The sequence below is a fragment of the Poecilia reticulata genome, chromosome 18 (genome assembly GCF_904066995.2).
Source record: "Poecilia reticulata chromosome 18, P_reticulata-male-v2, whole genome shotgun sequence".
Classification (NCBI taxonomy): Eukaryota; Metazoa; Chordata; class Actinopteri; order Cyprinodontiformes; family Poeciliidae; genus Poecilia; species Poecilia reticulata.
The window spans coordinates 17,869,538-17,893,511 of NC_088847.1; the positions used below are offsets into that span (position 1 = coordinate 17,869,538).

General features: G+C 40.0%; 2 protein-coding genes and 1 long non-coding RNA gene across 4 annotated transcripts in view; 1 reads left to right on the forward strand and 2 right to left on the reverse strand.

Annotated features, from left to right (window-relative positions):
• The window catches only part of col25a1 (collagen type XXV alpha 1 chain), a 196,155-nt gene extending 186,565 nt beyond the window's left edge, over window positions 1-9,590 (reverse strand). The window contains exons 1-2 of the mRNA XM_081598907.1: window positions 9,010-9,590; window positions 8,832-8,901 (exon numbers count right to left, since the gene is read on the reverse strand). Of these exons, the coding sequence (XP_081455033.1) occupies window positions 8,832-8,901; window positions 9,010-9,249 (310 nt within the window). The 5' untranslated portion in view covers window positions 9,250-9,590. The remainder of the gene's footprint in view (window positions 1-8,831; window positions 8,902-9,009) is intronic.
• A 2,724-nt stretch (window positions 9,591-12,314) lies between these two features.
• LOC145548468 (uncharacterized) lies at window positions 12,315-17,605 on the forward strand. The gene is made up of 5 exons (XR_014084479.1): window positions 12,315-13,239; window positions 13,508-15,224; window positions 15,488-15,646; window positions 16,664-16,815; window positions 16,900-17,605. It is a non-coding gene; the product is annotated as an uncharacterized LOC145548468 (long non-coding RNA).
• A 393-nt stretch (window positions 17,606-17,998) lies between these two features.
• On the reverse strand, window positions 17,999-23,834 carry larp7 (La ribonucleoprotein 7, transcriptional regulator). Of its 2 annotated transcripts, none has more exons than XM_008435857.3 (13): window positions 23,694-23,834; window positions 23,115-23,342; window positions 22,931-23,031; window positions 22,743-22,826; window positions 22,289-22,453; window positions 21,573-21,675; window positions 21,180-21,485; window positions 20,477-20,630; window positions 20,246-20,367; window positions 19,795-19,907; window positions 19,044-19,206; window positions 18,818-18,909; window positions 17,999-18,356 (listed from the first exon to the last, which is right to left on the reverse strand). In XM_008435857.3, exons 2-13 carry the CDS (start codon window positions 23,314-23,316, stop codon window positions 18,279-18,281), a joined length of 1,683 nt encoding a protein of 560 aa, XP_008434079.1. In that variant the 5' UTR covers window positions 23,317-23,342; window positions 23,694-23,834; the 3' UTR covers window positions 17,999-18,278. The 2 variants fall into 2 exon arrangements, with proteins under 2 accessions (XP_008434079.1, XP_008434080.1); XM_008435858.3 differs by having other exon boundaries at window positions 23,677-23,803.
• Between the last annotated feature and the right edge of the window lie 140 nt (window positions 23,835-23,974).

Sequence of the window (23,974 nt, forward strand, 5' to 3'; positions counted from 1 at the left end):
GGCTGGCAAGACGACTTCATCGTGTACGAAAAAACCAAAAGTACAACTGCTTCTTCACAAATTACTCTGTTCAGCAGTAAAGGGATTGAGGAATATTATCATAGACTATGACTATGATAATTCTGAAAAGTCATTTTCAGTGTAAAATAAAAGTTTTGTATGTATCCTGGGGTATGTTGTAAGTTTCTGCATTGTCACACACAGAATGAAAACAATTCCTTAAACAGAAGACATGCTGTTCAGGGAGTGTGTCACACATAAGAAGTTAATTTAAATCAATTGGAAAGTTGTGGGGCAGGGATGAGTAAATGGGAAGGAAAGCTAAGCGATCACAAAGGAGACTCCTGCGACTGAAACTTTGCACCCGGCGTTATGAGCGCGTTTGTAAGTCATCTTTTACCGCGATGAGTCACTGTTCTCTGACGGCTTTCTGCTGGATGCAGTGGACCTACAGCGGCGATTTTACACTAGAGGTCAAAAGGTAAAGAAAGGTACAGTCAACATGACTGTTGAAATACGGCAATGTCAAGATCAGACGCAGCAGACGCACAGCTTTAAAAGGAATAACACGAAAAATGAATATGTTTTACCCACGTTTTGGGTGTGTCGCTAAGTCACAATGATGGAAACCTTTTCATTTACCTCCAAGAAGTAAGCTTGTGAGAAGCCAAGACAGGATCTCTGAGCTTCCTGCTTTATTTCACACACACACACACACACACACAAAAAGAAAGGAGTTAAAAATGATGACTGCAAATCACCGCCAGGAAATGTTCAAGGACACACAAGACAATCATTAGAGCTGGGGCATTCTGACTCTCCTCCACTCTGTTTTTGGCCCTGGTCCTCAAAAGCCTGCGGTGCTGAAATCTGCAGCAAAGAGCCATGCTGACCTCCGTCATATAAAATCATGTAATCTGCTCTCCATTCAACATGCCGCCCTCAGGTTAACGTTGAGTAAAAAAAAAAGGAAAAAGTGTGCCACTCTGCCCGGCCTTATGCTCATTTCCATCTTTTGTCAGCTGGCATGCTTTACCATACCTCATAAAAACAGCTGTCAAGAGTAGAAGGAGGCCATCTGTGCTTTATGCAACATTCTTCTCCTGATAATCAGCCTTGAAATCAGGGCAAATGTAACATTTACCCTCCTTTATTTAGATTGATGTAAAATCTGAGCTCATTGCAACAAGATTTTTTCTGTAAAGACTTGAAAAACTATTCACTTTAAATTTCTCCATGTTCTGCCATGTTGGAGCCACAAGCTATTTCATTGGGATTTTCTTCAACTTCGCATAATTTATCGCATAAAAGCCTTAAAAAAAAATTAAAACATTTTTTTTTTTTTAAACAGTAGGCAAACTTTTGCTAGACTCTAAATGTGAAGTGCAGTTAGTTCCAGATTTGTAAGTAGATAAAGTTAGAAGCTTTTGAGCAGGAAGCAACACGCTCATAATTGGCTTTTCAGCGCTGGACGCAGGTGAAGCCTCCCACGCTCCTTTGCCATCATCTCCGGCCTCAGTTAGTCACAAAGCGAGCCAAACCTGACTCACCTAACCAGAAGCAGCTGGCCTCGGCAGCTACCTGGAAGTCTGCTCTACTTTACCTAGCACTTGGTAATTATACAACTATTAGCGCACCTCCTGGCTCCAAACCACACAGAGGGCTTAATTCAGAAGCTGTCAGTGATTAATTACAGGTTGCCTACTAAGGTGAAGATATCAGAGGGGGGGGGAGGCTGCTAAGCTGTAACTGTATAACCCCACGTGGATTACATTGTTTCATGTAGCGGAAAGGAGAACTGTAAACAGGTTTGTCTACAAGAAGCTTAAAAAAGAAAAGAAAAGAAAAGTTCTCCACCCTGAAGCCCTGTGATCCCAGCGCGTCCGTTTGTGTGTGCAGCTTTACTTTTGCATGTCAAATTTGGTTTAGAGTTGACAAGCTAGCCTAAACGCTGCTGCGTCTGCTTACAATTATATTTTGCACGGTGAGGTCACAACACCCAGCTGATCTAAGCCCTTGCTGCCCCCGCCTGTTGCACTTGACAGCCAGTTTTCTGTGTTTGTGTGTGTGTAGTAAGGAAAAAAACACAAATTCCTGCAAACTGCACGTTGCAGTATTCTCAAGAGGATTTTGATCGATGTTTAGCTGCCAAGACCTTTGAAGCGTTAACTTCTACAAATGCTTCAAGGAAGATTGGAGGGAAAGGTTGATGATGCCCTGAGAAAGGGGGTTGAGATTTAAGCATATGAGGACCTACATTTGCTGACTCCATGTTTTATGATGGACCCATTAAACATCAAGTTCTGCACTGAAAGCAGAACCCGGAAAAAGGACAGCGTAAATAAAATATGAAAAAGAAAACAGCCTGCTAATGCCAAGAAATACTTTCAGAACCATACCACCTTCCACAATTATGTAAAAAGCCTTAAAATAAATTAGTTTTTTTTTTTGTTTTGTTTTTTTATTGCAGTAGCATATCTCCATCCAAAAAGCTTAAAAAGTTACGAGAGCAATTATTATAATCATGGAACTGTCCTGCCTAGTTTATCACAGCCAGACCTAAGATATGTAGGCAGGACAGTGACCGCCACAACGACTGAGGAGTACGACAGGAAATTCAAAAACAATTCTCACCATTTGAGAACCGTAGCACAAATCGGCATTGTTGGGGTTGGCAAGTTTCCATAATTACTTATTTCAAAGTTTTTCCACACAATTTCACAGTAGTGGTAAAAAATTGTGGCAGGCATTGTTTATTTTTCAGTGCTAAAAAGTTTTTAGAAATGCCACAAAGTACTACATCATCTTAGATTCAGTCTGTCACTGGTGGGTAACCAACTTAAAAATCCAGTATTTCTCTAGTCAGCGAACGCACCACACCTTAGCATTGTCTCTAATAGCAAAGCCCATTGCTATGAAAGTTATTGCTGAGGGAAGAGTCAAAGAAAGCTATTTTCAGTATCATTGGGGTTTTATTTACACTATTTTCTACGTGTTGTTTCTATTAAAAAAGAAACATTATTTCAACTGAGCCCATTTGATCAACCCAAACTACCGGGATTTCATTTCGGGCAAATACACCCAAAACAAACCTCTCTGCCTTATGCTAGCAGGAGAAATGGCTCGTTGATCTTTCACCGAAGACACAAGAAAAATCTTCCAAACGTTAAATCTAATGCCACCCCCGTATTTGTTCACATTGTGAGAAGAAGGAAGTTGCGCCCATGTCTTCCTCTGAGGTTTTTCTGTCGTTTCCTCTATTGGTTGGGAGGTGAACAGGGAGGAGAACAGGTTTTTCAAAGGGTTTGGTTCGTTTTACACAATTCAGCTGAAAATGTAGCAAATGTTGCAATTTTGTTCCCCAATCAAGCCGAGTCTACCGGACTATAAGCCGTGAAAACACCCTTACATATGATAGAGGTATTTATGTTGACATGTTTCAACTTTCACATTCCAACATTGACTACAAGTTGTTTAGACGTAAGGCTTCTTTTTAAAAAAAATTCACCTTAAATCAAAGAAAGAAAATCATTGGTCTGCACATGTTTCAAAAACAAGACCCTCAAATTTCTCTAAAAGCCAGATATTAGTCAAATTAATCCATCTGTTAACATTTTATAACATTAAACCAATTTGAAAGGTTAGGGAGCTTTACAAGAATCCAGTTTGCCAAAAAGACTTAATTATTAAATCCATTTGACCTTAAAACCATCACTAGGGGGGAACTGATGTAGATTTGATGTAGACTTGACTTTAAGTAAGACCTCACGAGCTGTATTCTCTCAGGATGAAAATAATTCCCCTTTGTGCTGCATTTGGGAGCTGTAATTTTTCCATGTAGCTATAAAACATAAAAGAAAGGCCGGACCCAAAAAAAAAAAAAAAAGTGTAATAGCCTTTTTCAGGTAGCGGTAAAAGCACTCACGATGAGAACAGCACGCAGCATTCGCATCTGCAAACTGAAATGTAAAAATGCTTTTAGTCACTTTGAAGCTGAAAACTGAACAGTACCTGTCACGGCTACTGATGAAAGACGTCAGCGAGATAAAAGCTACTTTTTAGATTTTTACATAGAATCATGTCAACATATAGGAAAATACACTAAAGTTCAAGATTGATTTTCTGAGGGGGAAAAAAACTATTAAAATTTCCTCTTATTCAGAAGCACAAAATACCCCCAAGCTATGGCCCATTGCACTGCCTATACAAGCACTCCATCTTCAATGACAGTAATAAAGTGAGGACTGTGAAAAGCACATTATTGTCCTCACACTGAGAAAAAGAGCCACATCTGAGCCATAGGCTGTCTGTTAGACAGAGGAGAAGATGGATACTGAGTGAACCTATTCAGAAGTCATAGAGTGTAAAGATATTTGCTTGAAAAAAAAAAAAAAATATATATATATATATATATATATATAATGATAAAGCTCTCAGTTTGCAAAGAGTGTTTCAAGGTACAAAACAATCACAGCAGCAGGGTCTAAAAGCTAACCAAGAAAATATGCATAAACAAAAACTTGAATAAAAGTGTTTCCAAAATGTTACCCAGAATCTTTAATCTCCCATTAACTCTTATGTAACAGTTGCATTCTGGGACATTATTAAAAATTGCCAAAACTTGATGAAAAGTTGTCTCTGTGATAGATGTTAAGCAAAGTTTGAAGAGAAAAGAAAATGATCCCCCTGCAAAGGTTTAAAAAAAAAAAGTGATTTTCAGGACTAAAACTATGACTGATGATCCCATCACAGTGGTTATCTTGCATAGCTTATGCAAAGTCACCCCAGATTCCACACATCTGCATTCAGTCACATTTTTGGCAAAGGAGACCTGGACGGGATCTCTGACTGGGGATCAAAAGCCACAACTTCTGATCATATCTTAAACCTATTACAGTACAGATGAATTCAAAGTATACACCATGAAAGAGTTCAAAACTGGTTACTCAGTCGGCTTCCACAGATTTCCATCCCGGAGATTTAGGCAAACTTGTGCAACAGACGCCCACCAGGGCTGTTTCCTACTGTAAGTTTCTGTACGACAGCTCCAGGAAACTACCTGGTGAAGGCTGCGGGACGATGCGCGGCATGTCATCAGCTGTTGACTTGCCTCTGGTTTATCCCTGTCACACTTCATTTGAATCCGATTGGCTTTCATGGCTTAATTTCTGCCCTGCACAGAGATGCGCGCGGAGGAAAATAAAGAACAGATGCGTGATGAAGTGCAGAGGGTTGCGTGACTGTGATGGGTCTCATTAATGTTAATCCTTACTGTAATTTTGGTTCGTTAATTCAGGCATGCCCACTCAGCAGATGACTCATTCGCAGTCGATAAAAACACGGGGTGAAGAAGGGGAACTCATTCATTCAGGATTATCGCCTTGTCGAGTAATGTTTTTCTAACATAGCCAAGACTGAATGCAACAAACATGTCTGATGGGGTGAATGTTTGCGCTTATTCCAAAAATAGAGGACAGACAGTGTGCGAGTCCAACTTCTTCTAATTGGAGGGCAAAGTTTTGTAGCGCTGATGGCAGCTGCCGAGCTGCAGAAACGAAATCCAATCAACTCTGTATCTCATTACCAACCAGTAAGTATTGCTCTTAAAACCTTTTGATGTTAAGTCTGGTATGACTCTGGTTTGGGACTGAGCCACGGTAACATGCATGTGTTGACATAAACCCTTCTGTCATAGCTCTGAACGTTTAAGTGTGTCAAAAAGTTCAATTTTGATCTGATCTGACCGCAGCGACTTTCATCCACATGTTTGTTTGGCTTTCTTCCTACCACTTTTCCATAACGGCCAGATTTATTGAGTGCACGGCTAACAGATTTTCCCACCTGAGTTGTGGAGCTCTGCAGCTCCTCCAAAGTTTCCAAGATGTCCTTCGTTTACCTAACAAGCCTTAGAGATCTTCAAAGTATGTACCGAGATTAAATTATACAAATTCCGAAATGTGTTTGTTGAGATGGAGCAAAAGGGACTGACTAGAAAGGCATAAGACACTTTTTTCAGATTTGTATTTGTAGAAAAAAAAGAAGAAGAGAGAGGGGGAGCCATCTATTCCTCCTTTTTTTTCGACTTTATATTTGTCCATTGCTTTGTGTTGGGCTGTGTAGTTTTGCACTCTGACAAAATGTCAAAGAGACTAAAGGGTGTGAATGCTTTCAGGGTAATAACCCCGAGTCTATGACGCAGAGACTGATGGCCCATGATCAAAATTTTAAAAAGTTGTGAAACTTTGAAAACTACCTGAAGCATGAAGTCTAGTAAACAGCCACTAAGTAGTTCAGCAGACTGCCAGGAAAGAGCATAAAGTTCCTGGAAAGCACATCAGCACAGCGCTGTGGAGTGGACACAGCTTTACAGAGGCTTGGTGGACACTTTTTTTTTTTGTTTTTTTTCTGACCAACCTTGACCTTTTTCATCCGAATCTAATGAAACCAAGTGTCTTTTAAAGGCGAATGTTTTATTGTATCTCCAAAAACTGTGCAAGTCTATGCTCTTTCTTCAGAAGTAACATGCTTAATATCCCCTCTGCGGGACCATAAAGGCTATTTCTATTCTGTTTTGCTCCCATGTAAGCGCCAAAGACATTCAAAATGCTGGCTGCATGCAGCAGTGCTTTCCACTTTTTATTTTACCATTAGTTGGGTTCAAACAAGGTGAATTTAATTGCTTTCACATCACATCTAATTCTCTGGTTCATTACTGAAATTACATCAATTAGCAAAGCGTTGTTTCTGGGGTGATCGGTCATGAAAATAGTCCTCAAAAGTCCTCATTGAAGTGCCAAACGCTTTAGCTATCAAAGGAAGAACTACAGCAATCTGATTTCGCTGAAACGCCACAGTGTTTAAGACCACATTTAGCTCTGTTAGATATTTCACTCCTTCAGAAGAAGGAGCCACACAAATATCCAACATCTAACAAAGTGAGGAGCACTGCTGAATCCTCACAAGACCTTCGCTGCATCCTCCCCTGAAATTGCTAGAAAGCTGACCAGCACTGCAGGAATAAATGTTTCCATCTACTGGTGGATGATGTGAATTTCAAGTTGTGTTTGTTGCCTATTGTGTCAAGTGGACAAAAGGATGCAGCATCACAAGTCAAACAGCCACTCAGAGCCACATCTCAGCGCCGAGCACTTCGCCTTTGTGCCTTGCCGCTCAGCTGTCACACAATCAGACGTCCCCAAACCGTCCCGTGTCGACAGATTCCTACTCACTCCTCCATGTTTAACCGCTCCACCCTCCCGTAGATAAACAGGGGCGGCTCAAGCCTTGCACGGGGCCCGCGGCTGGCATTTTGAGGGGCCCCCAACTTCCCCAACTTCAAATAGGCCCACCAGCCACTACAACACCCCAGACTTTTTCTTTTGGTGCTTTCAAAGCTGGGTCAGTTTTGGTGTTTGCTGTAACACAAAGTGAGCCGACATGATGCAGTATGTTTGACCATTACAGCAGTCACTTCACATTAATTACTAAAGGATCAACAGTCAGGACAAAGTGCTCAGTTAATTATCCTCAAGGTATGACTCTTAATGCAGCCTTAAAACTACGCAGGTTTCACGACGTTGCATCTCAATTAAAGAAAACATAATTAAAAAACTTCATTCTACCATTTAATTTAATCTAAAAAGAAAAAATTACTGTCTCACTGTTATTGCGACAATAAGTCGGAAAGATGGCTTTCTTTCCTAAAGAAACACACTACAAATGGGAACCTTTTTCAAAAGCACTATTTGTTTTATTTGTGTGGCTATAATTGCTGCGACACACAGTCATACAGTTAACTAAAATAATCTAATAAATGCTTCTTATCGTCACTGTTATCACAAAAGTACCACAAAATTTTGCGATAAAATTATAAGTCCATATCGCCCAACTCTAACGCATGCAACACTTGGTCAGGATTCCTGCATGAATTGCTGCATCAATGCGGCATGACCAGGTGGCGCACCCGATTCAGACGAATGGCTTGTCGATGAGTCAATTCAGCCATTTGATTCAAGGGTGTTGGAGAAGATAGAGATGCATAATAAAAGCAGCAGACTAGCAGCTCTCCAGGACTGGACTTGAGCACTCCTGCCGCATATCCCTCTGTGAGGTTGAGGTCAGGTGTGTTTGCTGGTCACTCCAAGAATCGTCACTTGGAAACGCCATGTCCAAATAAAGTTCAAAATGTACTTTCTCCTGTACGGAACACTTCGTATCACTCCTTTATTCTCAAGAACAGATATGACACATCCACGTCTCTGGCTGAAGAGAGGCTTAACACTCAGAATGAGACGGCAGCGGATAAGTATGAGCCCCGACTCCAGCTGAATGTCCTGTGTTTTAAACTTTCGAACAGGCTTTGCTTATTAACTATTTTACGGCTGTTGCTTGTGGATTTGTTTCTTCTGCCACACTTTTTCCTTCCACTCAACTTTCATATAGGATTGAGCAATCTCAACAGCCAGGTGTGTCAGGTAAGGTGTCACTAGTAAACAACTGTCAAGTCTGTTTTCTTCACGATTGTGTGTTGGCTATAACATTTCTGTATATAGAATCTTTTTTTAATTGGTTCTAACTATTTGAAAAACTGACCAAAGGTTTTCCATTAGCTGCAAGTCATAATTATCAAGATGAACAGAAATAAACACGTGAAAGAGATTATTCAGTGAGTAGAACTTGCAAGTATCACCATTGAAACTGAGTAACTGGAGCGAACTTTTCAACAATCTGCTAAGTTGCACCTGTATGTGCGCAACCAAGTTCTCTTGGGGCCCTAATCAGCCGTAAAGTTAGCGTTTATCTAAGACTAGGAAAAGTGCATTTGCCCTTACCTGGGGGGCAGTTACAGTCAGCTGAGGCTTGTCTTGCCGTCCTGATCTTGGCGAAATTCTCATAAGAGCGCTGAAAATTGCAAACGAATGTCACTTTAATTCATCTGCACGGAAAAGTGAGACTGGATCATACGAATTCAGCTATAAAAAATAAAAAAAAGTGGAAGTCATGGTTTACCTGAGAAAGCAACTCATCCACTCTCTGCTGCACCAGAGAATTGAAATCCTCCATGGAGTATCCGCGGACCTGGATGAAGGTGCGCTCCGACGTCCCGCTCTCCAAACCCACAACTCGGCTCCTGATGTCCGCCGCGCTGATGCTCAGATGGACGCAGAACGCGATGGACGCCACTGAACATAAAGACGAGATGATGTTCAGCGCTGTCGTGCGATAGTGCCGCTTCGCTTCTTTCTCCATTTCTCCACTCTCTTCAAATGTCTTTTCCACACACTAAACGCTCCTCTTGTTTTCTCGATCCCCCGCATTCAACTGCGCGCCGCCGGGAGTAAACCGCATCTGGTGCGGAGTCACGAAAGGGATGGCACGCTGCTGCTGCTGCTCCTGCTGTGCTGCTGTGTTGCTGTGTGCGTGCGTCTGAGAGAGAGAGAGACTGCAACGATGCGTTCGCGTACTTTATGGTGACAGCCACGGACAGATGAGTAGAGCTCCTGCAAACTTGTTGCACAGTAGCCTGCTGCAGAAGGAAGCTGCTGTTACGCACGGAAACGTAGAAGGAGACACGAGCTGAGGGGTGGTGGTGTGGGGGGGGGGGGGGTGGATTTGGGAGGCAGTGCGCATGTTGTGGCGACAGCTCCCACTCTCATTAAGGCAACAACCCGCCTCCAATCTGCCATGACTGATTAGCATAATTTATTGAATACCCCCAGCCCTCCCCCCCCCCCCTTTTTTTTTATTTTATTTTATTTTTTTTTTTTTTGGTGCTCCAATCTGGGATGGGGCGGTCACAGTTGCCATTACTTGATGGGAAGCGCAGTTATGCTGCTTGTTTTCCCTGTGAGATCCACCACTTGTGGAGCGGTTTAGAGCGCTGCGTAAGAATGCTTTTAAGGGATTAAAAAGCTGCTTCCTGCAAAATATGATTCACAATAAGGGCTCTAAAAATAACTGCTTGTTTGGGGCTGGATAGAAGCTGCAGTATCTTTGCGTAAAAGCGCAAAAATAATATCAAATGGGATATTTAGGGGGGGGGATTACATGGGATGGAAACTATGGTATAAAAGAACTGTTTTTGATTAACACTGAAAACTGTAAAATGAACTGCACTGTGTGTCTGGTTTTTGTTTCGTTTATGTGCTGATTTTGACAATTGGGATTAAATGAAAGTTGCAAGATTTCATTGTATTATATTCCACAAATAAATGAACACATTACCCACATCTGCTTTACGAACAACGTCAATTATCATCACGATAAAAGTGATCAGATTAGGATCTACTCTAAACTCTTGCAGTTTTCCCATCCACTGACTTTATTTTACAGAATAGTCTGAACACCATGTTTGACAGTTATGGACCTACTGCTCTTTGGCGCCACCACTCGGCCGATATGAGTTCTAGCTCACTTGTGAAATGAGCGAGTGAATCTAGCTCACATAATGAAGGCTGCATGCCTCAGATGACTTACATACCCTGGGGGGGATACGAAACGCTTCACTCTTGTACTTTTTCACATTTTGTCACATTACAACCACAAATGTGTCATTGTATTTTATCAAAAGTAATTGTATCTGAAAATTCTCAGTTATGCACATTAGGAAAGTAGTAGGGGGGAAAAAACACTTTCAGAAAGTTCAAACAAATACATCTAAATATGTGGCACATAGGGTTGTTTTTTACTCCCCTGAGACAACACTTCTCCGTGTAATTTCAGCTGCAAATCTTTTGCTACCAGCTTCCACATCTATAAATAACCTTTTTGCCCTTTTTTACTTTGCCAAATTGCTTACGGTCATTTACATTGAACGGAGAATGGTGGTGAACATCAATTTTCAAGCTTTACCAGAGATTGTGAATTGGATTTTGGGGTTTGACTTTGACTAGGACATGTAACAGGGTGATTGCCTTGGCAAAAAAAAAAAAAAAAGTGGACATCTCACCCCCTGCCACCAAACAAACGACAAACTGCTTTTGCTGATTAGAAGTGAAGGATAAATGCCCAAAATACACATTTAACTATTTCATTCAGTTTATTGGAGCTCAACAGGCTCTCAGAAACCATGCTGTGAGAAAGTCACTTTCATTTAATTCCTGTCGATCTTAAAGGAGGAATGAAACTCTTTGAGAAATGGGATTCAGGTCCATCTTCATACTGCCTGAATTTGTCCACTTTCGCAGCAGCCCATAAGATGAGTTTTCTGCCACCTGGGTCGACTGGAGACGTCTGTCACTCACTCCTTTTAAGTAACAACTCAGCATAAAACTCTGGCTCCTTATACAACTCTGTCCGTTGAAGGAACCATTAGAGGTATAGGCTCGGACCACGCTAAGGAAGGAGAGAGAAACAATAAGACAATCTGACACAGACTCTGATGCATGGCTGTGTTTGGATCCAGTCAGGACAGAGTGTCAGAACAACAGCCGAGAAAAGAAAAGAGGGTTTAAAAACAGGGAAGCGCCAATCAAATCAGCAACAGCAGGAAGTGTTAAGTAGGAGAGAATGTGTCTAAATTGCAACCAGTCCAATGTTCTTTAAATAGAAGAGAACGCGCAAAGCCAGAGATGTACAAAGAACCTATGGGGTCAAGAACAGTAATTCAAAAGCATCCAATGAACATGTCCATATTCGTTAAAATGTGTGACTCGATCATTATGAATAATGACAGCTACAACCAGAAATTTAAGCGCTCTAAATTTCTCATAAGCACAGAAAATCTTTTGGCTTTCTGCTTGGAACAACCCAAGGTCTTCATTCTGTGAAAGTAAGAGGATATTCTGGTTCTAACCAAGTGATTTGGAGATGACACCATGTGCATTATCTGAGGGGAAAAGAAAAAGAGGTATGTTGGTTTGTCAAAAAAATAAATAAATAAAATAAATAAAACAAACAAAACAACAAAAATGGATATTAAGCAGTAACATCTAAAACTGTTTTAGCGTAGCACTGCACTCTGTCCAGCTACACAACTGTCTCGATGTCCTTGGTGCTGAAAGACTTCTATTTTCTTTATTTTATTAAATGCTTGTGTTTTACTCTGAAAAGTCTTCGTTGCTCTGTGTCCATGGAGACCACTTCATTTCTTGCAGATGGTTGGCGGTCGTATAATTATCCACTCGGTTCAGATTTATCTTGGTGGAGGTCCTCAGATAGTCAATACATGTTGCATACTATTCAAAGTAGACTGCTCATAATTTATTTATTTATTATATAGTCTCCTTTTTTTGCTTATCCGCATCCTTCCTTGGCTCCATTTCTCTATGTTTGAGTACATAACATCAATCACATTTTTTTTTTTTTTTTTTTGCTTTTGTAGGTGAAGGAAAAAAGTGTCAGAAGTAGAAATAAACTATTCTGCTAAGAAGGTTTGACATAAGAGAACAGTAAAGGCACAGATGTGGGAACCGGCTTCAAAACATCCGTCTGTGTGAGTAAGATATATTGTTTTGCTTATTTAACTGACACATTGTAATCAATACACTTTTTCAGTATAATTCACATGTATTTTCTTGCTCTGTCTAATTATTGTGTCGTTTCAAGATAATGATAACAAAGCCAGTCAATTAGAAAAAAATATTTGCATTTAAGACTTCAATACATTGTGTGCCTGAGTACTGCTTTATGTTTATCAAAGATCCTACTATACAAAATTTAACTCACAATATACAAATAAATAACCTTTGAAGTGTAACTAACTTCCAAATCAACTTTAGTTTGCTGATAAACTGTCTCGGGTTATTTAGGGTAGCATTTTTACGTTTCTGTACGAATTTTAATATTTTTAAGCAAAAGTTGTTCAGTTCGGCAATACTTTACCTAAACGGTCTCCTTCACTTGAAAGTTGTAGCTGAGTCTTCCTGTTTGCTACAGCTTGGTAAAACTCCTCCACATCCCGGTTCGTGTATAAAAACCCACCATACTCAGACACAAAACCAGTGGCGAGTCAGGAGTTGGAATAGCGACCGCAGCGAGCTTTGGTAGATAGCTATCATTTGTAATAAAGTGGAACGGGACTCCTCTGCTCCGACTACTGGGGACGGTATACGGGACGGACAACTGTGCCAGACTGACTGCAGTCCTTTCAGGAAGCGGGAGAGGCTCACGGCAGCCCTTGTTGACAGCGAAAGACACAGCAGGGCTATAAAGCCATTGAAGTCACTAGATTTCTCACTAGTTGTTTTTTTTTTTTTTTTTGAGGGGCTGGGGGGTCGATAAATATACCGACTGACAACGGTGAGATGACAACGATCCTTCTTGTTCTCTTTTTTAAGGTCGGTCGGCAAACGACGGCAAGCATTTACCGCCACCTTCCAGATTGGAGAATGGATCAGATGCTTTTACTACTACAATCTCCCTAAAACACCCATTCTTCTTAAAAAGAATTAAAAAAATATTGTTTAAAACTACAATCTCATTCTGGTTATAATACCTTTTTTTGATCGCAATCCTGCTTATCGCCTCTGTTTATCTGTACGCTGGGCCGTGTTTCTTCTTCTTTTAGGTTTTGTTGGCAAACCAACTTAAGGTCCATTTACTGCCACCTACCGGAACTGGAGTGTGGACAACGACGACGAGTGAACTGCACCAATACGCCACCAATGGGATTTCTCACACTTTGCCATTGGCAGGGTTAGTTCCACTTTAATTGTAAAGGTTTTTTTCTAGTATTCTAAGGTTTTTCTCTTCAAGGTCTCGCTGCCCTCACTGATTGCTGAATGGCTTGTGAGAGTTTATCCTATCCACATGTATGTTGCTCTTAATCAAGTTTGTGGTGCCAATGGACAAGTGTGGAACCTCAGTGTCTCAGATGATGTTTGGTGTCACGAAAGCATCACCTTGATCATTTAGAGGAGTGTTTTGCAGCTATGCATGATTGAGCGTCAGCTCCTCCAAGTCTGGTGGCCTGTTTTCTTTGTCTTAGTTACTTTTTTATGAGAGATTGTTTGGGGGACCTTGTCTGAAGTAATGCAGGAATAACACTTGTCTTCAACTGTTAAGAGCTGAGTCAATAAGCAAAGCTCTTGATTTAACAACCTGTCCACGTTACGACCGTTACATCTGTAGAAAATACGTATTTTGACAGAAAAACTAAAATCCCAAACACAAGATGTTCGCACTCTGCCTGGACGTGCTTTTCAGTCGGCGGGGATTTATGTAATTAAAAAAACTGGGCTTAATCCTAATATGAAAAGTGATTGAGTTATTATGTAATAATCTCAATATTGTGAGAACCAGTATCCTTTGTTCAATTTTTTTCTGCTCTAATCAACATTATTAATAGGTACAAACAGTAAATTTTCAGCAGCATGTCACTGGGATCATCCTCAAAGCGCAGTCCATTTTCCCCACTTTTAAAAGTCCTTCACAAACAATTGTCCAATAATACTGGACTATATTTGCTTCTTTTTTTTTTCTATGGTGTTCACTTGTTTTTCCTCACTTCTCTTTTGTGGTATGGTTGGTTGCATCTTCCTTATGATGCCTTTTGCCAAGGTTTTTGATGTAGGTATACAAATTATATATGATTCAATGTATAGGATTTTCCCCTTCTAAAAGCAATTGAAATTTTAGACCACTGAAATGATTTGTAATTTACTGATTGATGACATTTTAAATGGATCAACGTTGCAACCATGCTGTTTTGATACCGTTTTTCCCTCTTGTGTTTTGTCGCCATCTTGTGGACTAAAGAGAGAATCGCTTTCATCGTCCTTTCTAAAGGTGTTAAGCGTTCTACCTGTCCTAACAAGTCGCTTTCATTCAACTTTGAAATCATCATTTTAGGTTGAGCAAATGGTTTTCCTCTAAAAAGATGTGTGGGAAGCGATTTTCTCCTGAGTAAAAAGTGACAGATGGAGTCCTGCTGAGATTGTCACGTTGCCTGGTGCACGACCCAAATCAAGAGTGACGTCAATACCCGCTTATTTGGTAAATTTATTTCAAAAGCGGCCCCTTCGCCCCGTCGAACCAACAGCGGGAGTTTGGAATCTTCTAAGAGTCTAAAAAGCGCATCACCACGGGCAGCGGCCCGCCGCATCACGCAGGATCCAACGGTGTTTATTTTTAGAAGCTCATCTTCTACCGTCGTTCAGCCCACCTTTTTACCGTCGTTCAGCCCACATACCCCCCAATCTGCAACAATTCATGCTTGCAGATCACTTTCAGAGCTGAGGAGAAAGGACCGCAACCGTCCTGAATCTGTCAGCTCTAAAGATGAGGTGAGTTCATGCATCTGTTTCTTTCTTATATGAAAAAGATACTAAATTTGATCTAGGACATTGGAAATCTAGCTGTTTATATGCATAATTCTTCCGACTTGCCTTTTTTTTCTTCCAGAAAATAGTTATTTGTAAGAGCAGGGTTCCCCCCCAAAAAAATTAAAAAGAAATCTAATATATGATTTTATCCTGTTTAAAATAATCTCTTGATATCTCCAAAGATAAGTCCAAGTTGTTGCTTTGTGTTGCGCCTTGATGTGCAGTTTTTTTAGAGGCTATCTTGGCCCCACCACCACTCCAAAAACGATATACCAGACCACCTTCATTGATCCCAGAAAATACACCGTCATGTGCTACACCTCAAAAGACAAGGGCCCCTACCATCCACTAAAGGGCACGCCGCATGACATGTCTACAGTCAGGTATAGACTTCTTATCAAAGTTTCAAACATGTTATACGTGTTGGAATGTTTTAAACTCACCATTACCGATGAGGTCTATAATTTGTTTTAGAATAGTCAGAGATGAGCAGAAACATACAATTGGTAGAAATACGTTTGGCCCCAGACAAGTCAGTTTTAGCTTCCACAGATTGGTTGTGTGTTTATGCAGCATGAAGATCAGTCAGTTGCTTAAACATCTCAAGTGTAACACAACACCTGTCTGCAACATTGTTTATATGGTGACCTCTTTTGGTAATAACATTACCGAAAAAACTGTCAAAAGACAGCGAGGACAAAACGAAAGGACCATCATCAAAATGCATGTTGGGAATGTGATGAGGGGTGGTGTTGATGTTCAAGCCCCTTTAGTCTGAACCCTCATGAGTTTTGGGATGATCATGGGAAGGAAGATGAAAATGATCTTCCCATCTTTCATGGGAAAGATGATCAGCCCATAACTAATAAGATTATTGGTAACATCGTACAATCAAGCAAACACGGAGTACAAATCCAAACTCCCAACTGTAGATGTTGTTTGCCGCAGAACATCTGCAATATTTCAATTTTGTCAACGTCTTATGCTTAAAAACCCTCAAACGTGGTTGAAGTTGAACAATTCTGAAAACAGAGGAAACAATATTTCCATACACTCATGTAAGAGTCACTGTTAGTCATTGAAAATACAAGTTATTGCTGCTGATGGGGCTAGCGATTGGGGGATAATTAATTTTCAAACAGGGTCAGATTGAATAGAATGCCCTCCCATTTAGGAATGTTATCTTTTATTTAAAAAAAAAAAACACATTTTATGACATGGAACTAAAGCTAAAACAGAAGAAAAATCTGTAACACGGCAAATACTAAGCAAACATCTGAAATAATCTGTCAGAGATAACGTATTTCCCTCACAGTTAATAAATTATATTAAATAATGTCATACTGTCCAACTACTTAATAAAACAAAAAAAAAACTAAGTTATGTGATTTGTCTTCCAGAACGAAGTTTGTAAGGAAACCAAAAATAAGCACTCAACCAAAAATACCAAAGGTGCCTATTGTACCAAACAGCTTCATCACTGTACGGAAGTTTGCATGCAGCCCAGAGCCTCAGGTTTGGTCTGCGGGGGATTACACAAGCGTATATTCAAGTAAACAACTGGTTAATGCTCCTACTCATACATGCAATACAGCCAATTATTCCAACTAATTAGTATCACACTTATGTCCAACAGGGGATTACCGAGATTGGAGGAAAGAGGTGCCGGAAAGGTTTAAATCAAACTGGGCCTATGACCAGATGTTACATAGTTCACGAAGAAATAGAACCTTTGCAACAAGAGAAAAGCAAATGCCTTTTGAAAGCACCACCACCTATAGCGCGGATTACGTCCGTCACCACCTGTAGCTTAACAAAGGGGTTTTTACCACCTGTTGGTCAGACTCAAGCTGCTGGAGACTCGGACTACAACCCATGAACATCTTAAACTCAAGACCGGATCGGTCAGAACTGAAGATCTCAACCCCGCCAGGCGTTAGAAAATTCCACATTGAAACATATAAAGCAACAAAAAGTTAAGGCTTCTAAAGAAAAAAAAAAGTTGGTTCTCAAGGAAAATGTATAAAAACTGCAGCAGGACTGCAGCTGGAACTCAACCAACTGACACGGTTTTAAAAGGTGGGTAATTACAGGACGACTCAAGGACTTTTTTTTTTTTTTTTTTTTTTTAAACAAAGAGCCCAGATTTAAAAAAAAAAAAAAAAGATCAATAGTTACCAACAAGTGTGATTGTGACGTCATGGAGAAGCACCAAAATCCTGCCTTCAAATGCTTTTCCAGTGTTTACCGGTAGGAGCAAAGCGCTGGTGTTCGCCGAGCTGCAGTAACCGCTGGGTCTTTTTCACATTTGAAACAATAAATGTCCAAACAGGACAACAGATTTTGGAGTCGACATATTTTTTACACCGATTGTCTTACTGACGATTCATTTTCAGTATGTTGATTAGAAAATGAAGATTTTTAACTTATTTACTCATGTCCTTTACCAAACATTTTTGGTAAAGACAAAAATGTTTGATTAAAAATATCAAAACACTTGAATAAAACCAGGTGTTTTCATCCGTATGTGATCTTCAGATACTCAGAAAGAAACTTTGACCCTGATTAGATTAACAAAACTTATGACAGGTTTTGGTTACCGTTCCAAAACAATTACAAGATTGGATACAACTTCTTTACAGATCTTAAACCTCCTTTTTTTTTTTTTTTTTAACCAATAAACTAAAAAAACAGAAAAATGAACACAAGTCAAAATTTACAAACTCAAACTGAAAGCATGTTATTTCATTTTATTAAAAAGCAGGTGTTGACTCTACCACGTCTTTACTGGAGAAAATTTCTTTAAAAGAATATTTACACTTAATACACGGCTGCTTTTGAAAAACACTGAAGTAGTAACAAAAAAAATAAAAATAAAAATTAGAACCATCTTTAACCCTAGCAGCATCCTGGTTTATGACAAGGGCTCCAGTGCGACCACAAAAATGACACGTAGGGCACAATTGGACAATTCCACTTGAGCCAAGCACTCATCAGTGATGAACCTTGGGGAACTCAGTCTTCTTCAAAGCGGATGTGCTTGTTGGCCTCCTTGGCTCGGGCAATGATGATTTTCTCAGCTTTGGATATGAGCTGCGAAGTGACAAAGTAATGAAAATGAAATGAAAGATCAGAAGAATCCCTGAAATGAGATACATTGTGTAGAGCCGTGACACCAGAAATTGAACAATTTAAATCTTGGCAAAGCCGGCCTGAGGCATAAGCAAACTAAGCCCACTGCGTTGGGCCTCCATACCATCAGTGACTGAATTTAAACACAGAATGTGTATTTGTTAAAGAGAGAGTGACAATATTAAGTTTGACTTGATGGTTTCAGTATTAATAAATTAAAAGATTTTGACATTTTAAAGGATTTATAAAAAAAAAAAAATCATCTTGTAATTGTTGTGTTGTTGTGGGTACAATCTGATGCTAGGAATTCAATCTTTTCCTTGCGTTTGTGTTTCGGCTTGTTCATAAACACATCTCAGCAATTTATAGTCAATTATTCCTGATTGACTTTTCTTTTTTTTTTCATAATTGTTTGGCTTCACCTTTTCTGTGCCTCGCTTCTTCTCCCTGGGACGATTCAGTTTGACTTGGCGGTCCACTAAAATCTTCTGCCAGTACCGCTGTTCGTGGCCACCTTTAACATAAGATTAAACAGAGTTTCCAAAATAAAATAAAACAAACAACAACAAATACATCTTTAAGCAATCTCAGCTAAAACGCTTGAACAATTTCTCTCTCTGCATATCGAGAGAGAGAAAACTTTCTGACCTTTAAGAATCTCGAGCTCCCAGCTGCGTTCCTTCAGCAGCTGCTCTTTAGCGTTGCCGATGGCGGCGGCGGCGTCCTCCGGCGTGTGGAAACGGACGTGGCATTCAACATCTCCGTCCAGAATGTCAACATAAGCAACTGGAGATACTTTGGACAGAGCATCCTGTGCAAGCGTCGATAAAAGACGACAGATAAAGCAACTTAAAGCTGCACTGGTGCATCTTGTAAGTAAGATTACTAAAAGTGAATATTTCAATTAATTTCCAGACAGTCATATTTCAACTGTACATTTCTGTAACTTAATGGTTTTGGATTAGAGCTCATGGAAAATATTCAAATGTACTTTGCCACAAAATTTAAATTTAAATTGTGAAGCAAAAAGAGTAATTTCAACAATGAAGGTAAGCCACAAAACAAAATTGCTAAAGAAAAAAGGCCAATTACAGACTGCTTCTCATCTGGGTGTATCGATGGAAAGTTGAGTGGAAGAAAAAAAAAGAAAATATTCACCATGTAAAGTAAGTGGTGATCTTATGTAATACTTTAGCTTTTTGCATTTTCATTATCAGAATAAAATGCTTGCAACATATTACTGTGAATAAATCTAATCACCTTTAGAAATAAATCACAGAAAAACCCTAGATCTCTAACATAAAGTTCTAACTTATTGAACAGCATCCGTGTGAAACGTAAGTAAATCATCCACTTTTTGAATTTTAGGAGTAAGTTGAGATCATGTAGGCTACTGTACTTTGATGATCTTCCTCGCCGGTAACGGTTTGCTGTCTGTAATCTTCACGATGACGCCACTGACAAACTGCGGACCCTGCTTAGTTTCTTTTTCCGCTTTGTTGCTCATATCGACTGAAAGAGGGGAGAAGGACACAAAACTCAACAATAAAGCATATTTTCAGATATCAGTAGAGCTCGTTCTTAAAGTCACTTTTTGGTTCAGAAAGAGGCCTAAACATTCCAGAAAAACACTTGATTTGTGGGTCAGAAATGTGACAACGGCACCATCTACCACCGTGGGTTTGTAATTTTCAAACGCACGCCGACCTACCTGGCCATTCCTACAAATGTGGAAATGACCTCCACGACCAGTACAGTGGACGTTTTAGGGGGTTTTATGCAATCTGCCGACATTATCGCCAAAAATAACTAATCAGTTTCAAAACAGCCTAACAAAATCCAAAAATCACCGTTTCCATCCTGAGCAGCGTCGCCATCCTTGTGATTGATCTCGCTGATGCATTTCTTCAGGGACGCCATGCTGCGCTTCTGTAGGACCAGGTACTCTTCTTTCAGCTCAAGCCATTCCTTCCTTCAAACAGACGTTAGAAGAAACAACGGCGTGATAAAATCCGGCAGGGGCTTTACGGTATTGAACCAGTGTTGATGTAATAGAATGAAAAAGGGGATATAGGGCCTACTTTGACAGAACACGTAACGGGATGACTTCCTCGCCAATTTTCAGCTTCTCTTTGTGCTTCTTTTTTCTCTTCCTCTTCGCCTTCACAGTCAAGTCATCTGCGTTTTCTTTCCCCTTATCCGTGTTTCCCTCTGCGTCGCTTTTACTGGGCAGATCTGAGACGGGGAATAACGCAGTGAAACAGCCAAGGATTCATTAGGCATGTGATTATAAAGATGTCACCGTTTACACTCGTCACTTCCTTCAAAAAAAAAAAAAAAAAAAAAAAAGAAGAAGGACAAATGAACTCAATGCGGGTCATTCACTTGTCTGGTGGATCTCTGTCACGCAACTGAATTGAAATGTGGGGAATGATCAGGTAGCAGCTTTTTTTTTATTACAAAAAAAAAGAGATGACTGTAAACGGCAGAAATTATTATATTTCTATAACTTTGTGATTTTTTTCTCAGAGTTCAAGGAATATTTTAAAACGTACTTTCTCGCAAAATTAAAATGTGAAATAAAACACATTTTACAGACAGAAGTGTTATTCAACTTGGCAGTTGTCCTGAAGACAATTATCGAACACTTCCGCAAGGAGGGTCAATCACAAAAGATCATTGGCAAACTGATGGAAAGTTGAGTGGAAGGAAAAAGGGTGGTATGAAAAACCTAGATAAGACTCACCTAGAGTGCAAGAGAGAAGGAAATGAGTGAGAACTTACTCATGCTGGCTTCATCTTCCTCCTTATGCCCAGTATCACTTTCACTGGTTTTCCTGATCTTAGAGGGAACGTCACCCTCTGATCCCTCCGCAGTCTGTGACCGTCGTCGCTTTTTCTCTGATAATTTTCCCGGCGTCTTCTGTGTGCTGCTGGTCTCCGGATCGCAATCTGCCGATACGTGCTTCCTCTTGGGCTCCGACGGCTCTGCTTCCATCGCGACCTCTTGGACTTTCTCCGCCGATGCTTTTGCTGCTGCTGTTCCGTCCTTCTTTTTTTTCTTCTTGCGCTTTTTCTTCTCCTCGTCCCCTACGGAGTATTACCGCCCAGTAAGTGTCACAAAAAGTAGCTTTACGATCAATAACGTGTGCAAAATATTCAAACATTTCAACTTACGTGACTGCGGATTGTCCGCAGGAAAAGGAATCGGTTTCCTACTTAACGTTTTGGGGAAAATCCCCGGCTTCCTTGGAGCGTCTTCAGGGGGATTGTTCAACATCTGTTTCAGAAATAAAAACTTACCATGTGGCTTCTTTTGAAGCAAACAGCGTGTGTGAGGTTTTTAAATGGCTTAAAATTTCTTATCTTCATCTTAATGTCCCAAAGACTCCACACTCTTTACCAAGAAGACACATATCGGCTGTAAACTGTGCAATTTAAACAATTGGTATAACTGATTTCACAATTTCTAGAGTCACGCAAAAGGAAAAAAGTGTGACAAATTTTATTTAGGTAGTTTTAGAGAGATGGTCAGCAACTTTGTATGTTAATGCACAGATCATGTCACAAAGAACTGACAGAGAAAACAACAATAATATACAAACAAGCTTTAAATGTTTTTACTATCACTATTCTAATGTTGCTAATGTGGGAAAATACTGTTAAACGTGCTGGCTGTATTTTAATATAAGTCATTTTCAACAGTGTAGCTCAACAACACTAAAATAAGTTGTTCAGCGAAACAAATGGGTCTAGAGAGAACTGCATGATCCCGCTTATGATATTTTTGGACAAAATACATCCTCGTTAACACCTGAACTACGACCCCAAATCACAGAGATGAAAAAGACGATTCATGGATGCAACATTTAATTTCCCCCCCTTAAAATCACCTCAATAGCTTTCTGAGCTTGTTCCTCTTTCTCAAACTCGACAAAGGCAAATCCTTTGGAGTCACCGGTACTCCTGTATCTGGGTATGCTGACGTACACCACATTCCCGCACTTTGTGAAAACTCTTTCGATCCAGCTGTGAGTCACGTCCTTCGGTAAAAGTTCCTTGAAGGGGAAAAGACAATAAAAAAAATGGACAGTTTAATAACTGAACTCATCAAAAGAAAAACCAAAAACTTTCATTTTTCTATTTTTTTTCCTGACAGAGAGATAAACAAAAAATCCTTCAGAATGTGTGCCACATGAAGTCAAACTTTCTGAAATTACCGCAATGCTCATAAATGATGAACTACCATTCAGAGAGATTAAAGAAAAAAAAAAAGGACGAGGCTTGTGGAAGAAGGAGTTCTGGTAAAACCCGTCAGAGGTTGCAGGAGAAGAAAATGTGTTTTACCACATAGACCGTCCGGCTGTCAACGTTATTTGGTGGGTCTCCAAGCGGATGTTTACGTCTTACTTTAGTTCCTTCGAGGTTAATCTGAAACAAAAACAATAATCTTACTGACATGTTTGAGCCCCTAGAAGCTCGAATTAGCAAAATAGTGCACAACATGTGATGATTATTTGGAGCTAAAGCCGTACCTGCACTACGGAGGAGTTCTTCAAGGCCCTAGCGATCAGCTTGGTGTCAGTCGTCAGCTTCTTCATGCGACTGAAGCTCGTCAGCACTGATAAGTCAACATCTGCAACCAAACAGGTGTGGTGCAAAGCTTAATGCATTCTCAATTTTATGTTTACATTTTCAGACTCGTTACTAGACCCTTACATCCACTGTCGGACTCATCGATGAGCTTTTTCAGAAAGCGGTCCTTGTTCAGGTTGACCTCTCCGAACCAGAACTCCACCTGCCTCTTAATGTCGCTGAGGAGCTGCTTGACACGGGATCTCTTCTTTTTTTCCGTCTCCTTGCTACTGTCACTGGGTTTTGTTGCGCCATCATCCTCTGCGTCCTTCTCTGTCTTCATCATAATTAATGTGGGGCAGCAGAGTGGTGCTTTAACACGAAAACAATGTTAGAGGGCAGATGTAAGAGTGTTTCTGAACTTTACTATATCTGTAAATCACAACAACAAAAAAACCAATAGCATACCACAAACCTGTTCCAGCACCTGTACAAAATAAATGGGCCAGATGACGAAAGATTCTGAATTAAGTTAATCTTGTTTAACTTATAAGTAACCCATTGGCTGTTAGGGTAATTCTTTGTTAGTTTTAGCAACTTTGTGACGTTAATGAATGAAAACTCGCGAGTGGCGGCAGATTCAGAACACTCAAGTCTTAAAATGCTTTTCTAAACAAGTCATTCCACATTCATTTAAATTACACACCTGTCCGTTGAACTCACCCTATTTGAGGAGTTTGACCCGACAATAAATACAAAAATAGGCTTAAATCAGAGACAGCTCCAGTAACACAACACAAACAGCTCGTTCGGACATGGCGCACAGTTATTTCGTCACAAGAACTAGTTAAGTTTCCGGTTAGGGATTTCAAAATAAATGTCCAAGCTTACTATCCCGGGTGGTTGCAACAATTTTATTAAATAATGATGTACATGACAAGAATAAATAAATAAATAAATGAATAAATAAATAAATACATATAATAAAATAACAAATAGTAGAA